The sequence below is a fragment of the Pezoporus wallicus genome, unplaced genomic scaffold (genome assembly GCF_028554395.1).
Source record: "Pezoporus wallicus isolate ANWC-B61680 ecotype Strahan unplaced genomic scaffold, APGP_CSIRO_Pwel_v1 scaffold_3294, whole genome shotgun sequence".
NCBI classification, from domain to species: Eukaryota; Metazoa; Chordata; class Aves; order Psittaciformes; family Psittacidae; genus Pezoporus; species Pezoporus wallicus.
The window spans coordinates 4,833,896-4,861,473 of record NW_026635478.1 but is presented as its reverse complement, the minus strand read 5'-3'; the positions used below and the strand labels follow the sequence as shown (position 1 = coordinate 4,861,473).

Genomic DNA, 27,578 nt, shown 5'->3' with positions numbered 1-27,578 from the left:
GAGCAACTGTTCAGTCATCTGTCTTTTTTTAAAAGCACCATGTGCTTGCAGCCCAGCCAGGATCACTTTGATTTTGATTTCTCTCTTTTTTTTTCCTCATCTTTTTCATCAAAAGCTTATGGATTCTCCAGGGGTGGGGTATTTTCCTTTAGTGATTTTATGCTCTCTTCAGATGCTGATTACTTTGCATAATGCTATACTTATTGGTTATATTAGGAATTATAAACAACATAATTAAACCATGTTCCAACCTCCTATTTAACACAACAGTTTGGTGCCAATCCTTTGTGAGAAAGTGCAGTCATTTTTAACTGCTCTAGACATAGCCTTCTGACAAAAACCTGTTCATTTTCTTTCTCCCTGATCCTCCGCTCATTCTTTTCAATGCTACTCAGTCTCTTTAAGGAGGTATGTTGCTTTTTAGTATTCACTGGCAAAAGGACCAGAAATAATGGCTAATCTATAGTTTTCTCTCTCCAGAATCATATGGCTACTTGTAAGGTCATGAAACCTTGCTGCATGTGCTTCTTCAGCACAAAGCTTCTTGGAGACTCATTCTGAAGGAGTAAACCTACCTCTGTCTCACTGTTGGAGCTGCCTAGCATGCAGAAAGCAGAAGCTAAAGTAGCTGACAGTTATACTTCTGTCAACTTTGTTTAAAAATGTTGATCTGAGGAATTAAAAACCAGGTTTCACACAAGTGCCTTTAAAAAGCTTACTCAGTTTTAATAATACAATCATATGTGCATCTATAGAGTTCTGCAAAACTCATTTTCATTGCCCTACTGCTGTATAGCTGGAGAATAACACTGTGCAAATTCCTGTTTTCTGTTCCTTTAACTTTCTGACACACTTCTGTTTGGTCTCAAACTTCACATGCTTGGATATGACACAAAGGTACATTTTTTTCATGGAATATTTGAAAGAAATACTTTGGCTTGCTTTCAACTAGTTGATCCTTTAAAAAAATGTCATAAGAATAAAAATAAGAACACTCTTCAAAGCTTAACTCAAAATGGTGAAAGGTGCCACTCCTGATGCCTGGCTTATAGATAGGCAGATGAGAAATTAAAAATCATTACAGAACCCTGGATTTAGTGTATTCCCAAATAAACATGAAAAACAACAACTATTGTTTTAGTTACTGGGTTCTCAGGAGAGTCGAGCGCATGCATTAAACTCCGTAACTCGACTCCATTGTGCTCTAACCAGAGAATTAGATCACACATGTGCAGACTTCACATTTAAAAACACCCAAATTTTATCTCAGCTGCTGCACAGTGACAGCAAGATGCTCTTCAATCTCATCTGGCCGTGGAAATGAGAGCAACATTTGTAGCACATATCCTTTTATTGGAACAGAAATCAGAATCAGCACTGTCTTTAACTTATGGTTCACTGTCCTCTGAGAGTGCCTACATTAGGATATTAATTGGGATATGCTGGAGGAGCATCTTGGGAATTGATTGTTTTAAATCCTGACCCCAGTCTCCTACCTTCTGAATACTATATCACCTCTGTCATGGACCAGTTCCCTTGATTGCCATAAAGGCAGAGGGGAGGCGGGAATTTTAATGTCTTGAAATGGCTGAGTTTGCATGATGTATGAGGTAAATGCCTCTGTAAGGATCCATTTAATTTTTTCTTGTGAAATACTTTAAAACTCTCCATCCTTTTATTAAAACTGTGTAAACTGAATGTTCTGGGTACTGAAAGTATTTGGTTAGCATTATTGTATCTGGGTATTGACAAAGTACTGAGAATATTACTGTTAGAGATATGCCTTAGCTACACTTGGAAAAAAGCTAGAGTTGATCTCTTGATTTTTGCAACTTTGTGATCCTGGCACAGAGAGGACCTGATTGCAGTCTGGGTCATTTTAAGAGTGTCTGCCAGTCCCCATTTCCTCCATACATAGATGATGAAATTGAATTGGTCCTGTAAACCCTGGTCAGTGTAGAAATTCTGCAGCCACTGGTCATTTCCAGGTTGCTGTAGAGCCTTGTACTGTGTTTCTGTGTATATCCATGAACAAAGCAATAAACCTACCCAGCAAAGCCTTTAGTGTGTTTGCCAGCTAGACTTGCCCTGCTACTAAAGTTGGGGTCTGAGAAAGTGGTTCTGCTTAGCTGGAAGAACAAATGAAAACCACTACCCCATACAATCTTGCCTCCAGGCCACACACCTCTAGTTCAAAGGATTTATCGCAAGCTGTGGGGGAAATGTTTGTGGGAGAGCCCCGCTTACACTGTTGGCAAAACATCACTGGGATTAGTCTGGATTTTCATTCATATGGCACATATGTGAGGAAATATAAAATAATGTCGTGCGTATTTGTGAAAGATAAATTTAATCTGCAAAGGAAGACATGCAGTAAGTATAAATATTGATGTTTTGTGCTAATTTGCTGTATTTCGCTTCCTTGATTTTGAAGAAACAGCTCAATCTATTGCATTTTTTTTCCATGCGAATTTCTCTTTTTAAAAATAACATGAAGTTATTGATGCATATGCATTTAAAATGTCATTTCTGTAAGGGCACTGGGAATACTTTTCTTTTAGAGATGGATTCATTCTACTCTGGGATTTTACTACTTAAGAAATTCATGTATTTGTCAGTGTTGTGAAACACGTACCCCCATTTCAGTAGGACAGTGGTTTATACTACTATTCATGCTGAGATCCAAAGAAATACTTGCGCAAATAATTGCTCACCCATGTGAGTAATTTATAGTTGGTCAAAATGAACTATGCTATTGTAAAATGTGATCAAAATGCGAAACTCTGATCCAACCTCTTCTGATCTAAAGGAGGTATGAGATATAACTGATCTGGGCTTAAATGGTTTTGCTTTTCTGCTTCGGAGGCAGTGAAAACTCACCAGCAGAGTTGGGCTTGCAGGATAAACAGAGGTTTCCAAGTTTCACCGTAACAGTGGTCATCTGATAGCTCAGCTTTCCACCTTTATACACACTGTGACATATCTGAAGAAAAATTTAGAACCTCTAAAACTCTTATAAAAAATCTCTTAAGGAAGATTATACGCTTATGCAAGTAAAGCATCTAACTCACAGCGAAGTACGTATTTCAGGGTCTATATAGATATGCATAATTTGCTGTATGCATGATCAGTAAGCTCTCAGGAAAAATAATTACTTCGGAAATACAAAATTATTATCATAAGCATTAAACAAATGTTTCAGGTTTTATGTTAGGAGTTCTGAAATTGTGTAGTTTCCAGTGGGTTCTGGTGAATTCCAGTTCTTCCCCAGTGAGTTCCAGTGGGGGCTGCAGCTTGGAGCATTGAAGAGGTTGTTACTGCCTGCATCCCAAGTTATGTTTTTTTAGCACTAATTTGTTACTGAATCCAAAGAGTGTGAAGTGACTAAGGTAGGGTTTCTGTTTGTGCTGACAGGAAAGGTATACCTGTCTGAGACAAAATTCTGGCAACCTTGCTGAAACTCTTGTGAATCTGATTCTCTCTGTTAATTTAAACCCTGTTTGCGCATTATGTAGAAGCAAGGAGATTGCATTTCTCCAGGATGACAGTCCATTAGTAAAATTAAGACATTGCTTATACTTAACATTTCATTGATACATATCTTGTTGTCTTTATTAGCTGTAACATCATTTTAATTAAAGAGTGCTTCCCCTTTAAGCTTTCACAAGCAGCATCTTTTTTTGTCTATTTACATAGACTCCGGTATATGTGTTTGGGACAGGAAAGCACTGGAATTGAAGAGCTGTGGGTGTTTCCTGGTGGTCACAGGGCCTGCTTTATGTCAATATTATTCCTTTTTGGAGCCCTGAGAGGCTTTGGACCTATCAGCACCTTGGAGACACTTCTTCTTTGGTGCTGAGGATTTATTAGCAGAGGTGCTTATTTCTTTTCACTTTGAACAAGCAGGTTGCATGCTTAAAATATTCGCAAGTCCACCAGGTTTAGGAATAAGTACATTCCTGCACCTTCTTTGGCAAAATATCTGGTCATTTTGACCTAAAAGTATATTATATTGGAAGTTCCCAAGCTTCATGGTGAGAGAAAAATTTACCTGTGCTAGATATGTGCTATGAAGATATCACATTACCTTCTGGTATATTGTTTGTTTCTACTTTCTTTCTTTCTTTCTTAAGGGAGAAGTGCTCAGTGTGTTGGTTTTGAGTGTATTATTTATTATCTATATTTAGGCCTGAGGTGCTTGAGCTTCAGGAAGATGTCCATTCAGCACATCTAGAGAGAAACAGTTATTAGAAAGTACTGAGTTCAACACCATTATGCTGTTGTAACTTTTCTCTTGACACAGGAACATAGAAACTGCTTACTTCAGCAGCCTGTCACCTGGAAAAAGCTACATTAGAACTTTAGAGGATGATGTAGACTAAGCCTGTTGGACACCAAAATAACATGGTCCATATTTTATGTTGCTGTGCAAAAACTTGGGCCATATCTTGTAGGGTTAAAAAGAAGGAAAAAAGGACTTGGTTCAATCTGAACTTTTGTTTCTCAGGAAGCTAAAGAAACTCTTCAGGAAGCTGAAGGATGAAAGAACTGAGCTGAAGGAAGTGGAAACCAACCAATCAAAGGACCCTCAGCAGTGGGATCTGGACTACACTTTGGAACCTTTCACTGGGCTGACTCCAGAATACATGGAAATGAGTAAGTTTTCCAAATTCCCTTTCTCTTTCTGCGACAGCCATAGCTTTACATAAGACCAATCAGCATATAGTATATGACTGCATGTCGTAAATTGTCATGATAAAGGGGAAAAAATAACAAAACACTTTAGTTTGCAGAAATTGTATGCAAGATAGTAGGGCTATGAGGCTACCACATCACCAGCATAGGAGCAATGATGAGTCCTAGTATCCGTTCAATACTTATACTGTAAGAATTCAGTGTTCCAGTTGAGAAAAGTGCATAGGAACCATTCAGCCACAGAACAGGATAGATAAGGTTGGAAGGGATCTCTGGAGATCATCTAGTCCAACCCCTTCCTCAAAGCAGGTTCAGTCAGAGCAGATTGTTCAGGGACTTGTCCAGTTGAGTTCTAAATATTTCCAGGGATGGAGAACCATTCTGTGCAACCTGCTCCAGTATTTGATCACGCTTACAGTAAAATAGTTTTTGCTTACATTAAATTATATTTCCTGTATTTCAATATGTGTCCTTTGCCTCTTGTCCTGTCACTGGACACCATTAAGAAGAGTCTAACTCTGCCTTCCTTAGTCCACCCAAGACTGGTAAAATCCCCTGAACTTTCTCTTCTAGTTTCAGAACAATCCCAACTTTCTCAGCTTCTTCTTGCACATCAGACCCTCCAATCCCTTATCTTCTTAGTGGCTCTTCACTAGGTTCACTGCAGTTTGTCCATGTCTTTCTTCTACTGGGGAGCATAGAATTAGAAAGAGCACTCCAGGTGTGGTCACAGTAGTACTGATTAGATAGGAAGGATTCCCTCTCTTTACCTGCTGTCAGTGCTCTTCCTAATGCACTCCAGAAGGCCATTGGGCTTTGTAGCTATGGCATATTGCTCATTCATGTTCAACATGCTGTCCAGCAGGACGCCAGTCATTTCTCTCTCAATTGTTTTAACTCACCTTAGGATCTGGCTGTGTGTTGCAGCCTCTACTACTTTGTCCCCTTCTGCACGTGATGATACTTTGTTGAAAAATTCTCCTTTAGGATTGATTTTTTTCCACACATTACTTCAGCCTGAGGTTACTTTTTCTCCTGGAAACTTTAAGCACGCTTCTTTGCAATTTTTGAGTTAGAAAATGATGAAAAATTACAGAAATTTCACCTTGTAAACATTTTCATATGTTTTTATGCTCAGGCATAACTCAAAAACATCTGCACTTTGACATCCAAAATTTCCTGGTTAGCTAGTTCTCTCTAAGGACAAGGACCTTTAGTTATTGGTAATAAACAGAATAAATACAACTGTTTATAAGTATTTAATTTCTTGTCCTTGCACATCTGTGATAGTTGATCTTATTAATTCTGGGAACTAGAGTACACGAGCAGTTACTAGAGTACATGATCAGTTACAGGATGAATGGCTAATTGCAGCAAAAGCCACTGGTAGGTTAAGGAGGAATCAGACTTCTTCCCAGTATACAATGGGCCAGAGAATGCTGAGTATGATCTGTGATAACCGAGAGGTGTGGCTGACTGATACAGAAACATGATAGAGCCTGGAGTGCGTTATGAACTAGAATATTTCACCTTCCAAATATTACATGCTGCTGCTTTTTTTCTTCTAATTGTAGTTGACCCCAATTAAAGTGTTCAGGTGTGGGAGGAAACTCCCATTGCATCTGAGATGATGCTGCCACCCTGATTTGAGATCTCTGTAGGAGATTACCCTTGATTCATTGATAAGGACACCACTTAGATGCAAAGGCTTGTCTTCTTAGAATAACTTGTCGTATCAGGGTCTAAGCTACTTATGTTATAAATCACTGGACACTAAGCCTGTGTTTTAGATTAGTCCCTTGTGCCTAGATCATAAACAATGTTGAGTGCCTCAATCTGCAGTCATTCAGGGATAATGAGATAGATGCCCTACAAATCAATGGATGAATTACTAATCTAAACATTTGTTTACAACACAAGAATTAGCTTCTCAAGTGAAGAGACTAGCTCACTGAGCCTTGTAATGTGCCACAGCAAGCTATGCCCTACCCGTGGGATAAAAGACGAATGTGCAGCAAATGAAACCCAAGCTGCACCTCCCCAGCCTGCTTGTTGCCGCGGGTCCATATCTCTGCACTCAGCTGTCAGATTCACTGTGGAGTGACTCAGACCACCCACGCCGGCAGGAAGCACTTTGTACGGCTCAGCACTGAACCTGTCAGCTGAGATTGTTGTAAAGGGCATCAAGCTGAAATGGTGAGGCAAGAGGCAGTTACACAGGTTATTTACCTATTTTTCTAAATTTGATTTGGGAGGGGGAGGGAAGGGAAACAATGCAGCAAGTGCTAAGGAAGCTTTTGTTTTCCACTGAATTGCTTAAAAAGGCAGAGTAACTAGAATGTAAGAAGAGGTATGATGCTAAGGAGGAGAAATCTGACTGCTCTTTCAGAACTTAGTTCCAAATCTTCACACTGATTTACTCAGGCATGCTCCCGCTAGTATCAGTGGCTATCTGCTCAACCAAGAAAGAAGCAGCTGAATAAGAAACTGTAGTCTGGGCTTAGTGTAGCCATTGGATTTCCAATACAGATGATGATGGACTTTCATGCAGAAACAGGTATAGATCTGTGTGTAAATATTTGCTACCTTTAGGTTTGTCTTGCCAGGGTGCTTCTCCTTTTAAGGATGGGTGGCATCCTTAAGACTCCACGGAAAACCTCTGACCAAGCTGAGACTCTTGACTCTGGGTCTACAATTCTATAGGCCGTAACCTAATCACAGGCAGTCCTTGCCTTTTGTACCTATATAGAGTCTCTTTGACTGATTTCTATCTATGTGTCCTTTCTGATGGAAACCTGGATTCGTGCCCGCTCCCCAAGTGGCAGGTCATATATTCTCTTTGCATTCCCTTATTAAGCAGATTAGCTCTGGTAAATCACCAGTTGTGGATAATGTTTGTAGTGGTCTCAGGATGTATTTTACGTATGATATGCCACAATTAAAGGAGATTTTGATGATCAAAAGGAGTGTGACCAGCAGGTGGAAGAAGGTGATCCTGCTTCTCTACTCTGCTCTCGTGAGACCTCACTTGGAGTATTGTGTACAGTTCTGGTGTCCTCAACATAAAAAGGACATGGAACTGTTGGAACAAGTCCAGAGAAGGGCCACGAGGGTGATCAGGGGGCTGGAGCACCTCCCGTATGAAGACAGGCTGAGGAAGTTGGGGCTGTTCAGCCTGGAGAAGAGAAGGCTGCGTGGAGACCTCATAGCAGCCTTCCAGTATCTGAAGGGGGCCTGTAGGGATGCTGGGGAGGGACTCTTCATTAGGGACTATAGTGATAGGACAAGGGATAACGGGTTAGAACTTAAACAGGGGAAGTTTAGATTGGATATAAGGAGGAAATTCTTTCCTGTGAGGGTGGTGAGGCACTGGAATAGGTTGCCCAGTGAGGTTGTGAATGCTCCACCCCTGGCAGTGTTCAAGGCCAGGTTGGACAAAACCTTGGGTGAGATGGTTTAAGTGTGAGGTGTCCCTGCCCATGGCCAGGGGGCTTGGAACTAGATGATCTTAAGGTCCTTTCCAACCTTAACTATTCTATGATTCTATGATAACTGTCCTACTTCAATCTATCTTGGAATGGCCATTTGGTGGTTGGAACTAGGTGATCTTAAGGTCCTTTCCAACCCTAACCATGCTATGATTCTATGATTTCAAAGCTGCTGAGATATCCTTTAGTTCTGATTTCTTGTATAAGGAAGCCTGAAGCCTTGGAGAGATCAGAAAGGCCTACCCGCTGTATCACAACCATCTCCAAGAGGAAGAAAAAATGGGATATAGTTGGAAATGACTCCCTTCTGCACGGACAAAGGGTCCAATAACCCAGAGAGAACCCCCTTTTAGAAATGTCTGCTGCCTCCCTGGGGCCTGGGTTAAGGACATCACTAGGAAACTTCCTAGCCTAGTATGGCCCTCAGACTATTATCTCTTACTGCTCAAGGGTGGTGATGAAGCTATAATGCATAGTTCAAAAGAGATCAAAAGAGGGCTTTGGAATGTTTGGTAAGGGAATCTGGAGTATAGGTTATTTTTATTTCTATCCTTCCAGTTGCAGGCAGTGACACTGAAAGAAACAGATGGACGCAGTCTGTTAGTACATGTTAATAACACCAGTCACTGCTCTGTGGCTGGTGTCACCACCACACTTTTGAATTTTTCTATAGTGGATTGGCCTAGATGGCACCAGTCCTGCTGGCCTTCCACCTTTCACAAAGGGGGAAGAGGGTCTTTTCTAATGAGCTAGTGAGGCTCACTGGCAGAGCTTTAAACTAGCCTGTGACAATCCATGGGATAACACACCAATGTTAGAGGGATGGGGTCCCTTAGCCTGTTGCTCTGAGTCATGCTGGCTAGACTGGAGCATGCTTGAAGTCTTACGGAGATGAGGGCCTGCTGAGGTAATAGGAGGCAACAGGGAAACATCAGTGAAATACCTCAAAGGAATTAAGGGGTGCTCCTCTAAGAAGGTGGTTCAGCTGAGAGCCCATGTGAAGTGCTTCTACACCAACATATACACCAACACATGAGCAACAAACAGGAAGAGCTGGAAGCCACCATGCTGCTAGAAAGCTATGACCTAGTTACTGAAACTTGGTGGGATGAATCCCATGAATGGAGTGCGGCCGTTGATGGCTGCTCAGAAGGGACAGGCAGTGAATGAGGGGTGGAAGTGTTGCTCCCTACATGAAGGCACGGATACAGAGTGAAAAGCTGCCTCTGAAGAATAGCCACAAGCAGGTTGAAAGCTTATGGGTAAGAATTAGAGACTGATATGATAAGGGGAACCTTGAGGTTGGTCTCTATTACAGGCCCCCTGATCAAGGGAAGTCTATTGATGAAGCCTTCTTACTCCAGCTACAGAAGGCACCACATTCACAAGTTCTCGTCTTGCTATCAACTACCCTGATATCTGCTGGAAAAGTAGCACAGTGAGCTGTAGGCCATCCTAGAAAGCACTGAACTTAAGCCAGGTTGCCCACAGAGGTGGTAGATGCCCCATCCCTAGAAACATTCAGGACCAGGTTAGACAGCGCTCTGAGCAAGCTGATCTAGTTGAAGATGTCCCTGTTCATTGCAGGGGAGTTTGATTAGATGACTCTAAAGGTTGCTTCCAACCTAAACCATTCTATGGCTCTATGATTCTCTGATTTTTGGGGTTTTAAAAAACCCAAAGTCTGCAAGTCAGGCAGACTTCCATTGACTTCAGGGGCATTTTAAAGATGCTGGTAGTGTGGGAGGAAGAGGTTAACACTTCACCATGGCAAATAAACCCTTAAGTTTCTTTTTTGGGAAAGCTTTTGTGGGTCATTTCTTCAGTGAGCTGAACTCTGAATGTGATTTTCGTCAGCAGACTGTGCTGAACTTCCTTCTTGAATGAGCCTTGTCAGTCAATAGTATGTCTGCACATAGTTTTGATTTGCACCAGTGAAATTTCTGATGACTGTTTGTTTTGATATTATTGACTGATATAGGTATTTGTATTTTTTAGCAGACACTCTTCAGCAAAGATACTCTTACAGTTTCTGCATGATCAGAAAGTTTGGTTCAAGGAATTCTAAAACATAAATTGTCGTTGTTAACATGTGTCAGATTTGTCATTAGTACTTCCTGTTTCTAAAACTGTGCAATGACTTTTGACCCAGCCTAATATACCAGACCACATGCATTCCCAAAGTATATAGCATATATAGCAGTTTCTTTATCCAGCTAGTAGCAAGGTTGCAACGTGTGCAACTAGCCTGAAGTGTTAGAGCTGGCAGCAAATTAATGTTTAGAGTAGCAATAAATATTGCTAATTAGACAAACTTTATGAAATGGGCTCCAAAGCCAGCTAAATTATGCACGTGAATTTCTGAAATTTATACAGTTTTCTTGAAATGAAAATGACATCAGCAATGACTCATGCTTATTTCATTCAGTCTTCCCTTCTCCAGTCTAACTCGTGTAAGAGACCAAAGTTCATGTGGCAATTAATTGGAAACACTATTTCTCAAAAAGGGAACATCCAACTTCTGTTAAAAATCAAGGGAAAAATTCCCTTTTGAATTTGAAGAAGAAAATTATCAGATCCAGCGTTTGTAGCTACCGACTACTGTAAGGATTAGCCTCAGAAATTTGGAAGAATTTCCCCTAAAGCAGGAAAAGCCATCAGAAAGGCAATGTGTGAGGCAGAAAAAAAAAAAAGGGGGAATCATAGAAGAGAAACCTGCATTTTTGTATAATCTTTATAATGAGGATGGATTTGAAAATACCAACTCAGCCTGCTGTGTGTAGGCTTGTTGTATACATTTATTACCGAAAAGTAAAGTAGTAAATTATAGCTTTTCCTTGGTTTATCAGGTAGGTTTGGCTATGTATTGAATAGTTCCTTAAAGCCTGGAAAAATGGAGTGATGGCACAGGAGTGATTCTTCCATTTTTTACTTCCAGTAACAGCGGAAGTAAATCCTATGACAAATATTACTGACACAGAAGTAAGACAAAGGCACAACAGAAACTTAAAAAATTACCTTCTCTTATGCTAGGTTTTGATGTAAAAGACACTAGGTTTATTCACACTACTCAATGTGTAAATCTGGTAGAATCTGAGTGATATTCCCCATGAAAGGATTTATGCTGCAGACTGATTCTTTATCCCTTACACAAGAACACTAGCCAGAACTCTTCAGATCCATGATTTAAAAACCTTGATCTTAATTCTTAATCATAATTTGGAGGACAGAGTTAGAGGGACAGTGTGTGCTATGTCTTTGTTGGCATTGGGTTCTGTGAGGGCCCTGTGCACAGAGGAACAGCTTCTGTGAAAAGTGAACTTTTGAGAAGTGCTGTGGTCTGAGAGACTTCTCTTGATGCTTTTGTTTTTTCACAGTTTTTGTCTCAGGGCCAAGCCAGCCTAAGCCTGGATGAGATGTTGCAGATGTTACATCAGGTGTTAAGGACCTCATGAGCTGTCTTTGCCTTGCCTCTTGCCTGCTTAAGTCAGATAGTAAGGAAGACTTATCTTGAGCAAAAATAGTGTGTGGCTTGGTTGTTTTCTGTCATTGGAAATACAGTCTGTGTCACTGACAGCACATCTTGTGTCCTGCTTTGATACCCCAGGAGGAGTTATTTCCCATGTCCTTGGCTTCCCCATGTACACAACCTGCAATCATTTTCTTCACTAGCTTGTGCCACGAGGCTGGGTGATGCTCATTTCTGTTGTCTCCAGGCTGGCCTACCAGGCAAGTAAGAAAGCTATGAAAAGGCTGATTGTCCAGACGTCCAGCCCCTTGCACAGTTCTCTTTAGTTTTTTTGGCTTCAACCTCAGAGGAATAATCACCCAACTCAGGTAGGCTCCTGTATGGAGTCACAGGGTTATAAATGAACACTAAAAGAGCTTGTATAGAGACCTGATGGTATACGTGTGAACATAAAAAGATGTCTTGGTGTTGGCTGTCCTGGATGGAACAGTATTTATGAGTGCCCTAAAAGTATTCTAAATGTTTCCACTGTGATGGGAGAGATATCCACAGAACGTTAGGATGCTGCAACTAGGTTACTTCTGTGACCTGAGCTGTAGAGCTATTTCCTTTGTAGTAGATACAGCTTTAATTATTTTTATTTCTGACCAAACTAAACAAATACATCTAAATTGTTGAGGTTTTCACAGGCTGTTTGTTTTGAATGATTGCTTGCTAGTTTACTACTCAAGAACATCTAAATTATGGCATGCTTGGGTTTGTTTTCATGGGGGTTTCGCCTGTTTTTTGCATCGTTCACACTTTCTTAAAAAGAAGGCTAGAAGACTGAAGAGATTTCAAGATGGCCACACAAACACTTCTGGAATAGAGTTTTCTATGAAGATGTATTTTCAAAATTGTCCAGAAGTCCTTTGCATACCTTGAACATTCTTTCATGAACTTGAAAAAAAATTAAACTGCATTTTCTCAGGCAATGAATAAAGGGGATGCAAACATCAAAGCAAATGCGTGTGTGGTTTATACTTAAAGCATACCTTCTTGTTTTTAACAGAATCCTCCCAGCTCTTTTCCTGCTAAATTCACTTAAAAGACATATTTTGGTGCTATGTATTTTTCTAAGCATTTCACAGATTTTTGGGGCATTAACATCTGCTTTTATTTCCTTGTTAATTCTTTTTCCTGACTCTGACCATAAAATATTCAGGAAAGTATTATTTCAAGGATAGGATGTTTTTATGCTTTGAAATAGCTCCATCTAAGTGTACGTTAGGATATGCTCTTCATCTCAAAGCAAAACAATGAGAATGAAAATCAAAAGGCCATATACATAGACACAGATAATACTTTACTGCGAAAATATGTCGTTGATGAGAAAAGAAAAGCACGGAAGTCAGAAGACTTGCAATCGGCACACAAAAAAAGATGCACATAAAACAAGATCCTGGAGAAAGCTGTTGTATCAGTTAGCTGTAGGCTGTGACAGCACTGCCTAAAGAAATGATTTTAAAGTAAAGAGTTGTGCCATATTAGCCTCAGATTTTCACAAGAAGTGTAACAGATTCCTCCCAATAGTGGAGAGAGAACTTGTACAGGGATTTGCCTAAAAAAGAAACCACAATGAATAGGGCCTCAAACCCTTTTTTTTTCTATACTGCTACTTATTTAATTGTGAGGTATAAATGACATTTAGATTTATTTGTTTAATCTTATTGGGGTTACTGTCTTTGTGTTTGGGCAGCATGCATTTTGGTTTGTTTCTTCTTCTACTTAGTTTTCTGGGGTAATAAACCTCTCCCACTTTCCTGAAGTATTACTTTAAATAAGGTAGCATTTTTACAAGGAAATGGTTCAGTCTCATGAGTAACATTCCCTGCTGGTTCCTCCTGCTTTCCATGGAAGACACAGCCTTTTCAGTCTGTAATTATACCCAAATGAGATTTACCCAGATGAGGGAGATCCTGAAGTGCCACTGAAAGAAGGGAGAATTAAGGATACCATGCCCCACCTACACTAAAGAAGCTTGTTTAGAGGAACTTGGTTTTCTGCTACATTATTCCAAGCATCTCTAGAGCACTGAGACTTCTCAGAAAAACACAGTTGTCTCAGCATTGTGCTTTTGCAGGGTGGCATCAGTTCCTTAGCTGTTTAGAAGATTGTTTGCATGAGACGGGTCATCCCATGCCCTAGAAAATAGATATAATTCACTCAGAAAATAACAACGGGTGCTGAACTGAACTCTGTAGTGAACTCAGTCTAGTACTGGGAACACTTTTTTTAACCCTGTGGAAGAAGCCAGGCTTGTTAGTTATGTATCTGTTCCAGCAAGCATGGGGAACTCAGGTCTGTACTTCGTTGCGTACTACCTGTCTTTAGCACCAGTGCACCAATGTTTCTTTCTCCCAAGCTACTTTATCCACATTGAAAACTCAGAAATATATAAAAAAAGTGACAATATCATTTAAGCCCCTAGGACTTAAAGAGGAAGATTTCTAATTCTGGAGGGTATAACTCACATAAGGAGGGATAAAGATGCTATATGACACCAGAGGCTTATGCATACATGAAGATATCCCGTTACTGCTCTTGATAGATTGCCACCAAGTTTTCCAAAGGAAGCTGGGAAGAAGCAGTGACAATTTGTATATTTTCTCCTCTTGCTTGCTTGTGTATCATTTTGCTTACAGGCAAAAGGGTATGGAAGAACAGCACACTCTTAATCAGTTAATTCTGTATAAATACAGAATAATGCACTTCAAACTCTTTGTCCTTTATTAGATTTATTATTTACTTTGTGATTGTGCTAGAGACTGGAAGCATTATTAGAAACATTCATAAAGCGTAGTGACAAACCTTTCTCTCTTTCATAGTCTTGTTTTGTGATATTTATTACTGGGACCAAGTTGTGAAGTGATTTTCTGGGTTTTGTAACCCACAAAGCTCATCAGTGATTTGCTGTCAGCTGCATTTACCAGATCTCTTTAGAAGACATAAAAAAAAAAAACGTTGCACATTTCTCTTCCAGTTATCCAGTTTGGCTTTGTCACACTCTTTGTTGCCTCCTTTCCTCTGGCACCTCTCTTTGCTCTCCTGAACAACATCATAGAGGTCCGGCTTGATGCAAAAAAGTTTGTTACTGAACTGAGGAGACCAGACACAGTAAGAGAAAAAGATATAGGTAAGTAATAAAAAAAACAAACAAACAAACAAACCCCCCCAAACACAAAACTGAAGATAACACCAAAAATTTCATAAGATAGAGCAAAAATGATAACAAATCCATTAATAAGTTCTATTTTCACTTACAGGAATTTGGTATAACATTTTGAGTTGTATCGGAAAGCTTTCAGTTATCATTAATGTAAGTATTCCTCTACATCAGTTTCTAAAGATGATCTTGGGAGCTTATACTGTCCCCAGCATGATTTAAAAGTGAAGTCTCGATTGATATAAAAGACAATAAAATTTAAATTAGCTGGTTCATTCCTGTGGAAGTGTAAAATATGATTTAACTACCAACAAGATCACCATTCACTCATCTCATTCCTTCCTTTTGTTGCCTAGAACAGGAAGTCTAATTCATATAAGAATAACCAGTGAAGGGGATGTAACCAGGCAACAGTCCAGATAATTGACAAAGATCAACTTCTTTCATACCTATGCCTTTTGCTGTTACTTTGCTAGTGTAACTGCTGGTATGAATAAAAAGGATGTGAATATATCTTGTCCTAGATTCTAGGAACAGAAATTCCTTAACCAGATAGCACTAGCATTTGTTTTGCTATATACAAGTATGGTTATATCCTTAAACACAATTTCTATCACAGAGTATTTCTGTAAAAGTAGCTTTTGTTTTTTCCTTTGAGTTGGGTTACACACTCCCCAGGATACAAAATCTTAATGGAAAAATATGTTCTTTCATAGAAGATGAATTATTTCATCAACATAACGCGTGTCTGGTATACCTATATACTGCATTTATTGTTCTACATGTATTCCTTAAGTAAAAACTTTCTGTATATGATTTAAGATAAAAAAGACTCCGCACCTAGGAGTTCAATTGTAATGCTATATACTGCATTTTGACTCATAGATCATAAACTCATAGAATTTCGTTTAGAAAAGACCTCTAAGAAAAATGAGTCCAAACACAAAATATCAAAGTTATCAAAGCACATTAGAAAAGCAGATGATTTTCACTATTGAAGGAGAAACTTGTACAGAAGTGATATGCAGTTTATTTAGTACAATAGCTTCCAGCACAACAGCACTCTGTAGTAGTATCATTACAACTGGGAGAACTATAATGCCTCCAGAGAAGCAGTGGTTTTGATTTGGGTGGAGCATTCTTCATTTATGGTTCAGCAATTTCCAGGATTTAAGGTAGGAAATGTGTGCGGCCCTGCACATATCCATAATTTTGCTGTCAGGCATGGATTTGAGGTTTCCAGCACTGATCTGTGCTGCAGCCTCTCAGTCTTATCCGAATATAGCTTGAAGATTTATGATCCTTGATTATTTTCTGTGTCAAACAAACTCTGAATATTTTTATTTCCTGGGGTTTCCATTAAAATATCAATTAGATGCTTTTTCTTGACAGAAATATAAATGTACGCATACCCAATTTTAAAAAAATACTGAATGCCCACATCTGCTTCTCCATCTGAGTAAGACTAGTGCAGAGGAACTGTTTAGCAAAATGTAGTTTTAAATGAATCTAATGAATTCCTATTGATATGAGCTAGATACTCCAGTGTCTGGTTCACTTTACAGTTATACCAGTTGTATACCTGCATGTCAGATGTGTGGTGCAGAGGGGGAAATGAAGGATGACTACCTTACACCCAACTGGTTTCTCTCAGATAATATTGTGTATCTACATCAAACAGTTAGTCCTGTTGTACTTTTTTAAAACTAGTGATAAACTTTCTAAAGGCTCCAGGGATGGAAACAGTTGGAGAAATGTACATTACATTAATTGCATTGCATACTTTATGCTCTAAGAAGTGCTGCACTTCCCTAGCTGCTACTTTTCCCTAGAGAGACAGAGCAGGTTACTGTGCAATTATATATGTTCTGTACCAGGTTTGGCTATTTAACTCACACTTCACTACTTTAAACTTAATTGAATGTGAAAATTAAAATCTGAATGAACTCAATCTGAAGCACATTAGACATAGATTCATGACACTGTTGTTTGGTTGGTTTTTTTTGTCTCTCAGGCTTTTGTAATTGCTGTCACATCCGATTTCATTCCACGCCTTATGTATCAATATGCATACAGTCAAAATGGAACCATGCATGGCTTCATCAATCACACGCTGTCATACTTCAATGTCAGTCATCTCAAGGCAGGAACACAGCCAGAAAACTCCCCATTTGCACAGGATGTTTTATTCTGCAGGTAAAGTACTTCTAATAAGAGTTTGCATAGTCAGAGGGTATTTTGTCAGACAAAACTTTTCCAAGTGGGAGCTGACAATATTTTTGGCTTCAAACAGGTTGTTTTAATAGTACAGCTTTTAGAAGGCTCTTAGAAGGGTTTTCCCAGTGCATTAAAAGGCAAAAAAAAGAATTTAGGCAGATTTACTTGAATAAAAATATCCTTTCTTTATTAAAAGACAGAACTTTCATTAAAAACAATGAGTTTTTAAAGCAGACACACACTGATTAGAACCAGGCTTTCTTTTTCTTTGTTAAGTTCATTATTTACTTTACAGAGTTTTCAATATGTTCTGCCCATCTTTAAAACCTGCAGCATTCCCCATCTGCATGTCTTCTATGTTAGACTCATCTTTTTGGACTAGGGAAACAAGGCTTGACGTCCTTCAAAATATGGTCAAAATGTCTAGCGCAGTACAGGTACTTATGGAGTACTCCAAGTTTGCATGAGAAATAGCTAGCTAACATCGTTTCAGGGCTCTCAAAGTAACCTTACTTTTTAATGAAAATATGCAGAAATTCAAAGAGCTGTTTTCTCCTTTTCTTGCAATACTGACTAGTGAATATTCAGATACTGGCAGAAAATACTGCTAGTATTGTAGATATTGTAAATATCAAGTAGTGTTTTCTGGTTAGAACTTCAGAATTCTTTTTTCTTTCCTCCCATTCACTTGAATTAGTTGTCCTTGATAAAGCTGTATTTAAAATAAAGATAGATGTCTTCATTATAACTTCCAATAGCCCTACTTTTCTGCATGCCTGACATTCAAATTTTCTTAAGAATTTGGATTTACAGAGTAGATAGAGACAGGTAAGGCAGCTGGAAGGTTAGGGTTACTATTAACTCATAAATATTAGTCTCTTCTACAAATGAGCAAGGACAGCTCTCAGTTTGAAGGCTTGTAACTAATGCTTCTTAGGATGCACATTTTTGTGCTACCAAAATCTTTATCTTCAGGTTAAAGCTGGGGAGAGAAAATATTTCAAACCGATCAATCTTTTTTATTGAAAAAATCCCTACATAATTCAAATAATTCTAAATATTTGCTGATTTTACCCTTCTAGAAGTAAATTAATTTAGAAAAAAAACCAACTTAAAAGCAAAGAGAGAAATTAATTTTGTCATTATCCTTCTAACAGGTGCTGTAAATCACCCTTCAGAACAGTACACTTCTTTTCACTGATTATTTAAGGGATCACGTTCTAGCCAGCTTCCTGAAGTAGGCAAAAACTTCCCTTGCTTCTGAATGACTGCACATTTCTAAATGTAGGCTACATACCTACCTCCCATGAAATCAGTTTTTTTTCCATTTTGATTTTATTAGGGAATAAGATGTTTTGCTCAAGTAACTTGAGAAGGGGTAGATGGAAGTTCAGGAGGCCTACAAATCAATAGCCATCTAAGATAATATATTAAATATTGTAAGGTAATAATTTTCAAGAAAGAAGTCCTAAAATAGGCATTATTCAGTGTAGCTTGCATATGTTTATCTTCTGCTGCTGTGCAAGCACACTTTAATCATACTTTGGAACCCACTGATTTTAAGCAGGGTATTTATCTCACCCAACTATAACCCACAAAAATTATTCATCTCAGTTCCTTCATTGCAAGAAGCAGAGTAAATGTAGAGAGAAATCTGGCCCCCTGCTCTTAATGAAGAAATAATGAAGAAATAATGCTCTTAATAAAGAAATAATGAAGAAATTTCTCTGCCCCCGCTGCTCTTAGGATTGCCTTTGGGATGTACCTACCTTTTCACCTTGAATACAACGGAGGGTAGGTGCACACATAAGACTCCTAATTCTGAAGCAGGTAAAGAGAGAGCATATTGGCTGGGTCATCACGCTCAAAGAGTTGGGGTCAACTGCTCGATGTCCAAGTAGAGACCAATAATGAGTGGTAGATATAGTAAAACACCTTAAACCAGGGGCCTGTCCTCTTTCTCAAAATGTTATTCCCTCTGAGCTCTGCTATTTTCCATTTCAGTATGTTGCTAGAATTTATTTTTAGTGTAATATTAGATGTGAGAATATGCAGCATCTCTGTACTTTTTGATAGACTTATAAATCTGTGAAAAACTTTTCTCTTTTCAGTTCCTAGCAATTTTTAATTTGTATCCCCAAATCAGTGTTTTCCTTCAAGAATCTTGATCCATATAGTTCTCCTACATCACTGTGACAGCTCCTTTCACTTTGCTGCTTTTTACCTGGTCTCAGTCTCTGGCAACTATTTATGATGTATGAGTGCCAGTGTATTTGGAAATATGTTCAATCATAACAGTGATTAAATGCCCTCCTCAGACTAGCATGGATTCAAGAGAGCCAAAATAAAGAGAGAAGAGAATAATCTACACTAAATATAAAAGCGGTCCCTGCCTGATAATATCAAATCTATGCCACTGAGGGGAAAAAAAAAAGAAAAAAATTGATTGCAAAGAAGGGGCATATCCTAAATATTTGACCAGGGAGTAGTCTGAATGAGAAATAACTGTGAGAGAATTTCTGTTCCATTATCCTGAAACAATTAGGAAAAGATGTCAGCATTCATATTCACTGTTTCTCATTATCAACTGCCTCATTTGAATCTTATCAAAATCTCAGTTTTGGTCAGAGCCAGCACTGTGATGAAATATGGGTTATCTAGCTTGTGCCCCAAGAGACAGGGAACAAACACTGTCCCTTAAGCTGGAAATAAAATCTGTTTTTCTGTTTCTGGCAAATATGTTGGGAACAAGCTGACCTCTTTTATTCTTAGATTTCTGTGACCCCTGGAGATAAATGTGGTTACAACAAGCCCGCATTTTGCTCCTTAAGGGCATTGAGAGAGATTAAGGTATCTTAAAAATAACCATAACAAGCCAGAAACAACTCTCCCACCAAACATCCAGAAAACGTTCTTTGAATATTTTGGGCAGCATTTTCTAACAATGCTGTGAACTCTTTGACACTGCTTCCAAATAAACATTGCTGTAACACCATTCTGACGCATAGCATTAGTTGTTGTTTTTCGGAGAAAAAACATTTGTGTAGCTAAAGGCGAATTCAAAGCAAATCTTGCCAGGTTATGTGACATTTTTATTGGTTTAGTCCTTTTAACCTTTATAATCTGGTATGGTATTGGAATACATGAAAGCATGCTGATCACACTGAAAAGAAGAAAGCAGCAAATACAGAATCATTAAAGGGACTTTTCCCTTAACACAAGTCTGCTCCAATATTCAGCAAATGTATAAAATGTCTTTGAATGAATTAATTTTCTTAATGCTCTGGGGTCTGTCCTCTTTCTTTTCTCAAAATTTTGTTCCCTGTGGGCTCTGCTATTCCCTCTCATCTACTCTCAGTGATCAGTTGTGGATACTAATGTTTTCCCCTGAGCAATTCTTATATACTCCTGCATTGCTGAAGCACTACTTCCTTCTGATTCAGTCATGTTTTCTTCAATTTCTTGTCAAAGACTGGCTAAAAAAGTATATCAAACAGATCAGCTTATTTGGACTGATTTGCATTTCTACCTACATATACATTTTGATTTTTTTCCTCCAGTGATTACCCATGTAATATACTTGGGAAATACACTAGCAAAATTCTCCTAGCTTTGGCTTCAGTTCAGTTTTTTCTAAGTCTTGCATGGTCCTCTCCATCCATTCCCCATCATTTCTGTGCTTTCAGTGTTCATTTTTTCTTTTTTCCCCTCAGAACTTTCCTGTGCTCAGTTCTTAAAGCACATTGACTACTTCACATTCTTGTCCTTTTCATGTGGAAGTAGAGTTTGCTATTTTTGAAACACTGTAGTCTATGTAGCAGGGGTCATTTGGTGTTCCTGGCATACCTGCTGAATCAAATATTTAAAGCATGAAGATTTGAAGAGGTGAGGGAAAAGATGGTCTTTTTTTTAAAAAAAATAAACTATATGTGGATTAGAAAAGGATGGATTATTGTGCTTTGAAGTCCCATGTGCCATGGAATTATTAAAAAGGGAGGTGGGGAGGAGGCCCAGTCACCTTGTCTATAGCTCTGAAAACATCTCACTTCACCATAAATCATTTGTTAATGTTCTGTTGAATGTAGATTTCAGCATCATAAACAGTGTGATTTCCATCTGAGCCAGGTGAAATTTCCATGGGTTCTGATGTCCTGAAACACTTACATAGTTTGTGAATCTCAGAGTGCATTAAATGGAAACCCCACCACATTTTGTGACCCTTCCAGGTGAACCATTTTAAGACTGGGACTGATTTATAGTGCTAGGCAAAATCTACAACATACTCAGTGGTTTTCGTTGGCTTTGAAGTTCAAGAAGATTAAATCAAGGTAACTGACTCTGGCCCTTGATGTAGTCTCTGTACACAGATCTGAGCAGCACACGGGAGCCCACACTGTACAGAAAGGTACCAGAGAAGGAATGTCACAGTGCAGGCACAGCACAGGACCAAACAGGAATCCCATGTAAGACAGGACAGAGAACTCAGCCACTGTGCATGCACCATTGAATAAAACAAATGATCAAGCGTCTAATGCATCAAAATAGTGCTTCCACGAATTAGTACAGCCACAAATTTGAAAGTGTTTTCTCCTCATCTCCATCACCTCTCTCCCCACCATGAGTTGTACATCGTGTCCTTTGTCTCCAGAAGGTGCAGCACAGAATTACATCCAGCATTTCAGACTGAATTTCTTGGTGGGGAAAGAGCAGGATGTAGGGGCTGTGTGATTGAAAATGTATAATTTAACATGCAAAACCATGCAGATAGAACCCGAAGGTAATTTTGGTAAGCACACCTGCAAACTGGAACTGACAGATTTTATATATGAACCTTCTCCATTATCCCCCAACGGAGGCTTTTCCACAGTCTAATGAATCTTACTGTCAGGACGGGTTTTGTGGTATTCAAAACAGATTTTTCCCTCTCTTAATTTCATCCCATTACTCCTAGTCAAACATTGTGAACAGCACTAAATTATCCCTTTCAGTCCTAAGGGTACAATTTGTGCATGGTTATCATGTCCAACTGCGGCTGTTGCTTACCAAAATGTGCTCTTCTTTAATCCTTCTTGGTGAGCCAGCCTCCTCAGCCCCTGGATTGTTTTGCTGAGCTGCCTTCAATTTGTTGCTACCTTTTTTTTTTCCTTTATTTTTTTTTTTTTAAACTCTGAAATCCCCACAGCTGAATGCCTGAATGCAGCATTCCAGGTGTGGTTTTACCTGAGCTGTTCAGAGAAGGGCTAATACCCCCCAGCACCATTGTGCCTGTTGTTTACACATCCACAAGTCATACCGTCCTGCTGCAATATTTCAGACTTGTGCTAACTTGCTGGCTACTGTAAGCACCAGGCTATTTTCACTGCATTTTCTTTCAAACTATCCTTTCAAAGATCCTTCAATTGTTTTATTTTTAATTATTTTCCATTTCCCCAGATTATTCTCATTGTTTCCTGTCCGTATTTCTTATTGCTTTCCATGTTTCCTGCTATTTGCAAAACTTTCCAATTTAGGAGCATCTGTGACTTTTATTAGCCTGTTGTTTACTTCCAAATGATTGATGGTAATACTAAAATCACCAGTCTTTACACCAAAGCGCTAAGGCTCTGTTTTATCCTGTCTAAGGCTAGACAGTTAATTTAGGAAGTGCCCTACCCATGGCTCCCTGTGTTGTTAACACAATGACAAGAACCACCAAAGTGTGAGTCAGATTTTATGTGGGCTGAATTATAACCTATATTAATCAAGGTTTAGGTGAGACGAATGCAGGCTTGTCTCCTTTAGTGTGAAAATGCCTTGAACTATCACTGTGCGTTAATTTCAACACTTTATTCCCTCTACACTGAGATCAATTTAACATTAAAAAAGAAAAAAAAAGAAAAGGGGGACACTTGTAAACCCAGGAAAATCTGGAAATTTCCAACATTAGAACAATGTTCTGATTTTGGTTACAACTGTGAAAACCAGACAAATCTTGCTAAATTCAGTGGAGATAGTCCAGCTCTAATTCGGGAGTTGTGTTTCACAATAAGGGATGAAGCAGGAGCATCTGGAGGATTTGATTCCTTAGGTTTTGTGACTGGAAAATCATGTTAACCAAAGCAATTAGTGCAGGAGGAGATCGGTGGAACTGTGTAATAACTGATCTGTCTCCATCAACAGGTTCAAAGACTACAGAGAACCACCCTGGTCCCCAAATCAGTATGAGTTTTCTAAACAGTACTGGGCAGTTTTATCAGCTCGCTTGGCTTTTGTTATCCTATTTCAGGTAAGTTTGTTGAGTTGCTGCAATTTCAGTCACAGAAATATTATAACAAATGGTTTGAAATGCATGTGCCAAAGAAGCCCATGTCCAATAGAACTTTTCTATTCTCAAATACTCAGCCTCATGTGCTTGCATCCAGCTTTCTGAGGTGCCAGTGGGCTGCAGGTTCTGTCTTTGGAGCATTGCAGATTACTTCCTCAGCGGTTTTCTCTCCCTTCAAGGAAGGGAAGCTTTACAGCCTGTGTTAGGCCCTGACACTTAACAGTGATACCTAAAATGCCCCAGGTTTTTGGATGCTTCAGTTAAGTAGACTTTATCAGCTATTGTTACTCTCAGGGACATCTTTGAACACATAAATGCTGTATAGGCTTGTTAAGTGCTGTACTTTACCTAAAGGAAGAAACAAACAGAAATAGTAAATCCTCCAAGATCTTTTGCTACTTTCTACAAGTAAATAAAATAAATTCTCCCCAGTGTGGAGATTTCATTGGCAAGGGATTTGCTATCATGCCTTCCGAATGGCAGAAGCTTTCTGCTCTCCCCCATGATCTGGGATCCCTCCATAGTCAAATTGTCCCTACCCCTCATACTGAAATCTTCCTGTCTTTTGTCCTCATCTGCCAAATATTCCTAAGTGTGACTGTGAGTCTTGCCTGGCTTTTATTGCCATCTTCTGCTTCTTTTTTCTGTCTTTGTTCTGTTCTGTAATTTTCCACCACTGGCTGCAAAACATTTTAAACCAACTGGTTATGCTGGGCTTCAAATAGCCTGCCTGTTGTTCTGCCAGAGGACATTCCCTGGCTAATAGCTCCATTGTCTTAAATGGGGACAGAGGGTTCATGCTAGTAGCCTTGTCAGCAAGTGTTCTCACACATTTTGAGGCATTACACAACACAGCAGTTTTCAAATCATTATGATGATACTATAAACCTCAAGGTATAATTTATCTATACAGTTCACAAACAAGGAGAACTTCTTGCCTAGTCTGCTTGCCTGCCTCTGTGCCTGAACATCACCTGTGATGACCTTGACACTTGAGGTTCAGGGTTGTGGCTTGCATGGTGCAGAGTGTAATAAAATCCTACTTGCCAGCAGACAGAAGGATTTGAAGGGAGAATGACCATGAAAGTTGTCTGCTGTCTGCTCGGGCCATATTGGAAACACATGGGTATGATTATGTTGGAGAGTGCTTTCACTGATGTTGCCGTTATAGTAATGGACTCTGAACTCAGTCTCAATGAATTTGGTGTTGAGAACCTAGCACCTTTAGACACCTGTAAGGAATAAGGCTGTTTTAGCTACTTAGGCCATGAATCACTTGATGAATCCAACTCCTTTCCCATCTCAAACCTAACAGAAGCATGTATTTAATTTGGCATCTCCAAAGAGGTGGTTCTGTTCACAAACATGAGCTGTTTCTTGAACTAAGGCCTTACTCAACTACTTAATATTGCATGCCATCAGCAAAATGTGTTTGATATTTGCCTCATAGCTGTAGAAAAAGTTTGGTTTTGATCTAGTGTGAGTATTTTTGATTTTTCATACTTGCTTCATGTCTGTTGCTGTGTTTGCAGAACTTGGTGATGTTCCTCAGTGTTCTGGTTGACTGGATGATTCCTGACATCCCCAAGGACATCAGTGAACAGATCAAAAAGGAGAAAAGTATGCTTGTTGACTTCTTTCTAAAGGAAGAACATGAAAAACTGAAGCTGATTGAAAGCTTTATTGCACGTGACAAGGAAAAAAACAAAAGTGGGGCCAAAGGTGGAAAGATCCGGGCTGCCAGCTTCAGCCAGTTTAACCGAAGTCCAAAAGGCAGCTTTGCCTCCTTTAGCTCACAGCACACAGAAGTGTGACTCCTTAGGGAAGGATTACATACTGTGCTTACCTCTGTAATACCTGCTTACTGTGTGATGTGATTCTGTACCTGGAGCAAGGGAGGGAGGCAGTCAGACAGAAAGCTAAAAGGAAGCTTCTTTTGCTTCCTTAGAAACTCCATATTCAAAGTTCTCTGTCACATTTTACACACTATCTGAGCTGCAACATTTTCAGACTTTATCAGTGCAACATAAGGGCTATACTGTGGCTGTAGCTGGTCCTTGTGGTGATGCATGTGAGTTGAGTAGGCATGCAGGAATTCTCCTCACTCATGCAGTCTCCACAGTAGGACCACAACCATTGCTTTTCCTGCAGACACCCCATGGGCCACAGGGAATAGAAGGGACACTCCTGCTCTAGTATCTCTCTTTCAGCAGATCTGACCAATCTGGTGAAGTGCACACGACACATGTTCTCACGGCTTATAGCTGCCAGCAGATGGTTTGTATACATGTGAAGTCTCAAGTCTTTGTGCCTTCCTAACATATACTGCCACATGGTGCTGTCTCTGTAGAGCATGCAAGGCTGATGTTAAGGGCACAGAGCTGTGGGAACAGAAGCAATGAAAATCACTAAGCACTTTCATCTACAGATATATTGTGTTTCGCTTAGCAGGATCTCGAATGCTTGTGCTAATGAGCAGAGAGGCCACAACATATGCGTCAGAATGAAGTAAAGCTGCTAGAACCAGGGAAGCTCACTGTTATTCATTGCCCTGAACAAAAAAAAAACCAAAACCCTGGATGTTTGATTCTCCTCTCACTTAGGCTGGGAATTAAGCCAGTATCAAGAGGAATCATGCCACTAAACCAATACCACTGTGAAGCTGACAAGTGAGAGTGGAATCAAGACCTGTAAATCATGTGGCATTTTCATGTACATTGTGCATAAAGTAACAAAAGTTGCTGCAGTTGTGCATTTACTGTAAAGTAAAATATTTTGCAGAACTACATCTCATTGAAAGATAAGCATATTCACTAACCAAGCTTTCATCTACAAGCATTTAATGAATAACTTTGTTCTGTTATGAATGAAAATAAAACTTTCTTTAAAAAAATCTGGTTTTTTTACGCAGATTCTGTCTCTAGCTCAACTTGAAATTGAATCTAGATAAAAGATTTTGTTCTCATTTCGTCTTCCCAACAATGTGTTCAAAACTATCAAAACCCACAAAACAAAGAGCAGGCATTATATACAACATGATTGCACTTTAACATTATGATGGTGATTTATATATTTCTAAAGCCTATCAATTTCATTTTTCTCTTAGACGGAAAGAATTTTTTTTCTATGAGAACTTTTGATAATTTAATGAGAGGTGTGAAAATAATTTTGGTGGGGTTTTTTTTCTCATTCACTGGCTAAGTCAAAGAAAATGAAAATGGGAGAACTGTTTCAGGGTGGGCTGAAATTAAAAGTTTCATTTTTAACATTTCCTTTAAGGTTATTTATCCCTTGTATATAGTAGATAAAATTTGAAATTATAACCTTAACTTGAATAAGATTGCAAATTTTTAACTTTGTTGGGAAAAAAAAAGTCTGACCTCTCAAAATGTTTTCTTCGCTTTCTCCTGTCAAAATTCATTTGCTGAATTTTAAATGAATTCAGGGAGAGTTCTTCCACCTTCTGAAGCTGTTTGTTTTTTTTTTTTAATTAATAACAATTTGCTAGGCATATTGCCCAATTTTCAGTTTGTTTATATACACTTAACACTACAAATACGGCTTGTAAATGTGCAAAGCTATGTAGTATTACAATGCTTCTCCTTTTTTTTTAGATATACATTATCTAAAACAACCTATTTGAAGAGCTCCTGACACAATGTACTGTGTATAAACTATTTGCTGTGTATATATTTAATGTTCCTAATTGACTGAGACAGTGAAATTGTAGGAAAACAGTCTTCTTGAACACAATTTAAACTTTTTCTTAGTATAAATACCTTACAGTCACCCGTGGTCATGCGAACTACACACTTGTCAGGCCCTTAAGTCGTGTTGCTACATCATGGGGATGCTCAGATGATGGGATCTGCATGGACAAAATATAGCTCTTAAAATTTGGGTTGGTTCCCTCGGGAGTCACCAGAGAGAGGAAGATACCACCAGCCAGGTACTGATCACATCTCACCCCTGCTGTCTGACGTGGACAGATGGATCACCTCAGAGGATGCCCATCTCCTCTTCTCTGTAACAGGAGCCCAAACGTCCGCCTTTCACATTATGCACTTGGGCTACAGTTTGCAGAAGACCAGCACCTAACCTTCCAAGTCAAAGTGCTTAAGATGTTTAGATCTCTGAAAGAATTAGTGGCTGCTAGATTCCCAATTGATAATGCTAGTTTTGTTTAGTTTTAATTTTGTT

General features: G+C 39.1%; 1 protein-coding gene across 1 annotated transcript in view; it reads left to right on the top strand.

The window, feature by feature from the left end:
• ANO2 (anoctamin 2) overlaps positions 1–26,184 on the top strand; it is a 176,394-nt gene extending 150,210 nt beyond the window's left edge. Inside the window, exons 20-25 of the mRNA XM_057426156.1 lie at positions 4,508–4,656; positions 14,675–14,827; positions 14,958–15,010; positions 16,872–17,053; positions 23,234–23,339; positions 24,911–26,184. Coding sequence (XP_057282139.1) covers positions 4,508–4,656; positions 14,675–14,827; positions 14,958–15,010; positions 16,872–17,053; positions 23,234–23,339; positions 24,911–25,192 — 925 coding nt within the window. The 3' untranslated portion in view covers positions 25,193–26,184. The remainder of the gene's footprint in view (positions 1–4,507; positions 4,657–14,674; positions 14,828–14,957; positions 15,011–16,871; positions 17,054–23,233; positions 23,340–24,910) is intronic.
• Positions 26,185–27,578: the final 1,394 nt, after the last annotated feature.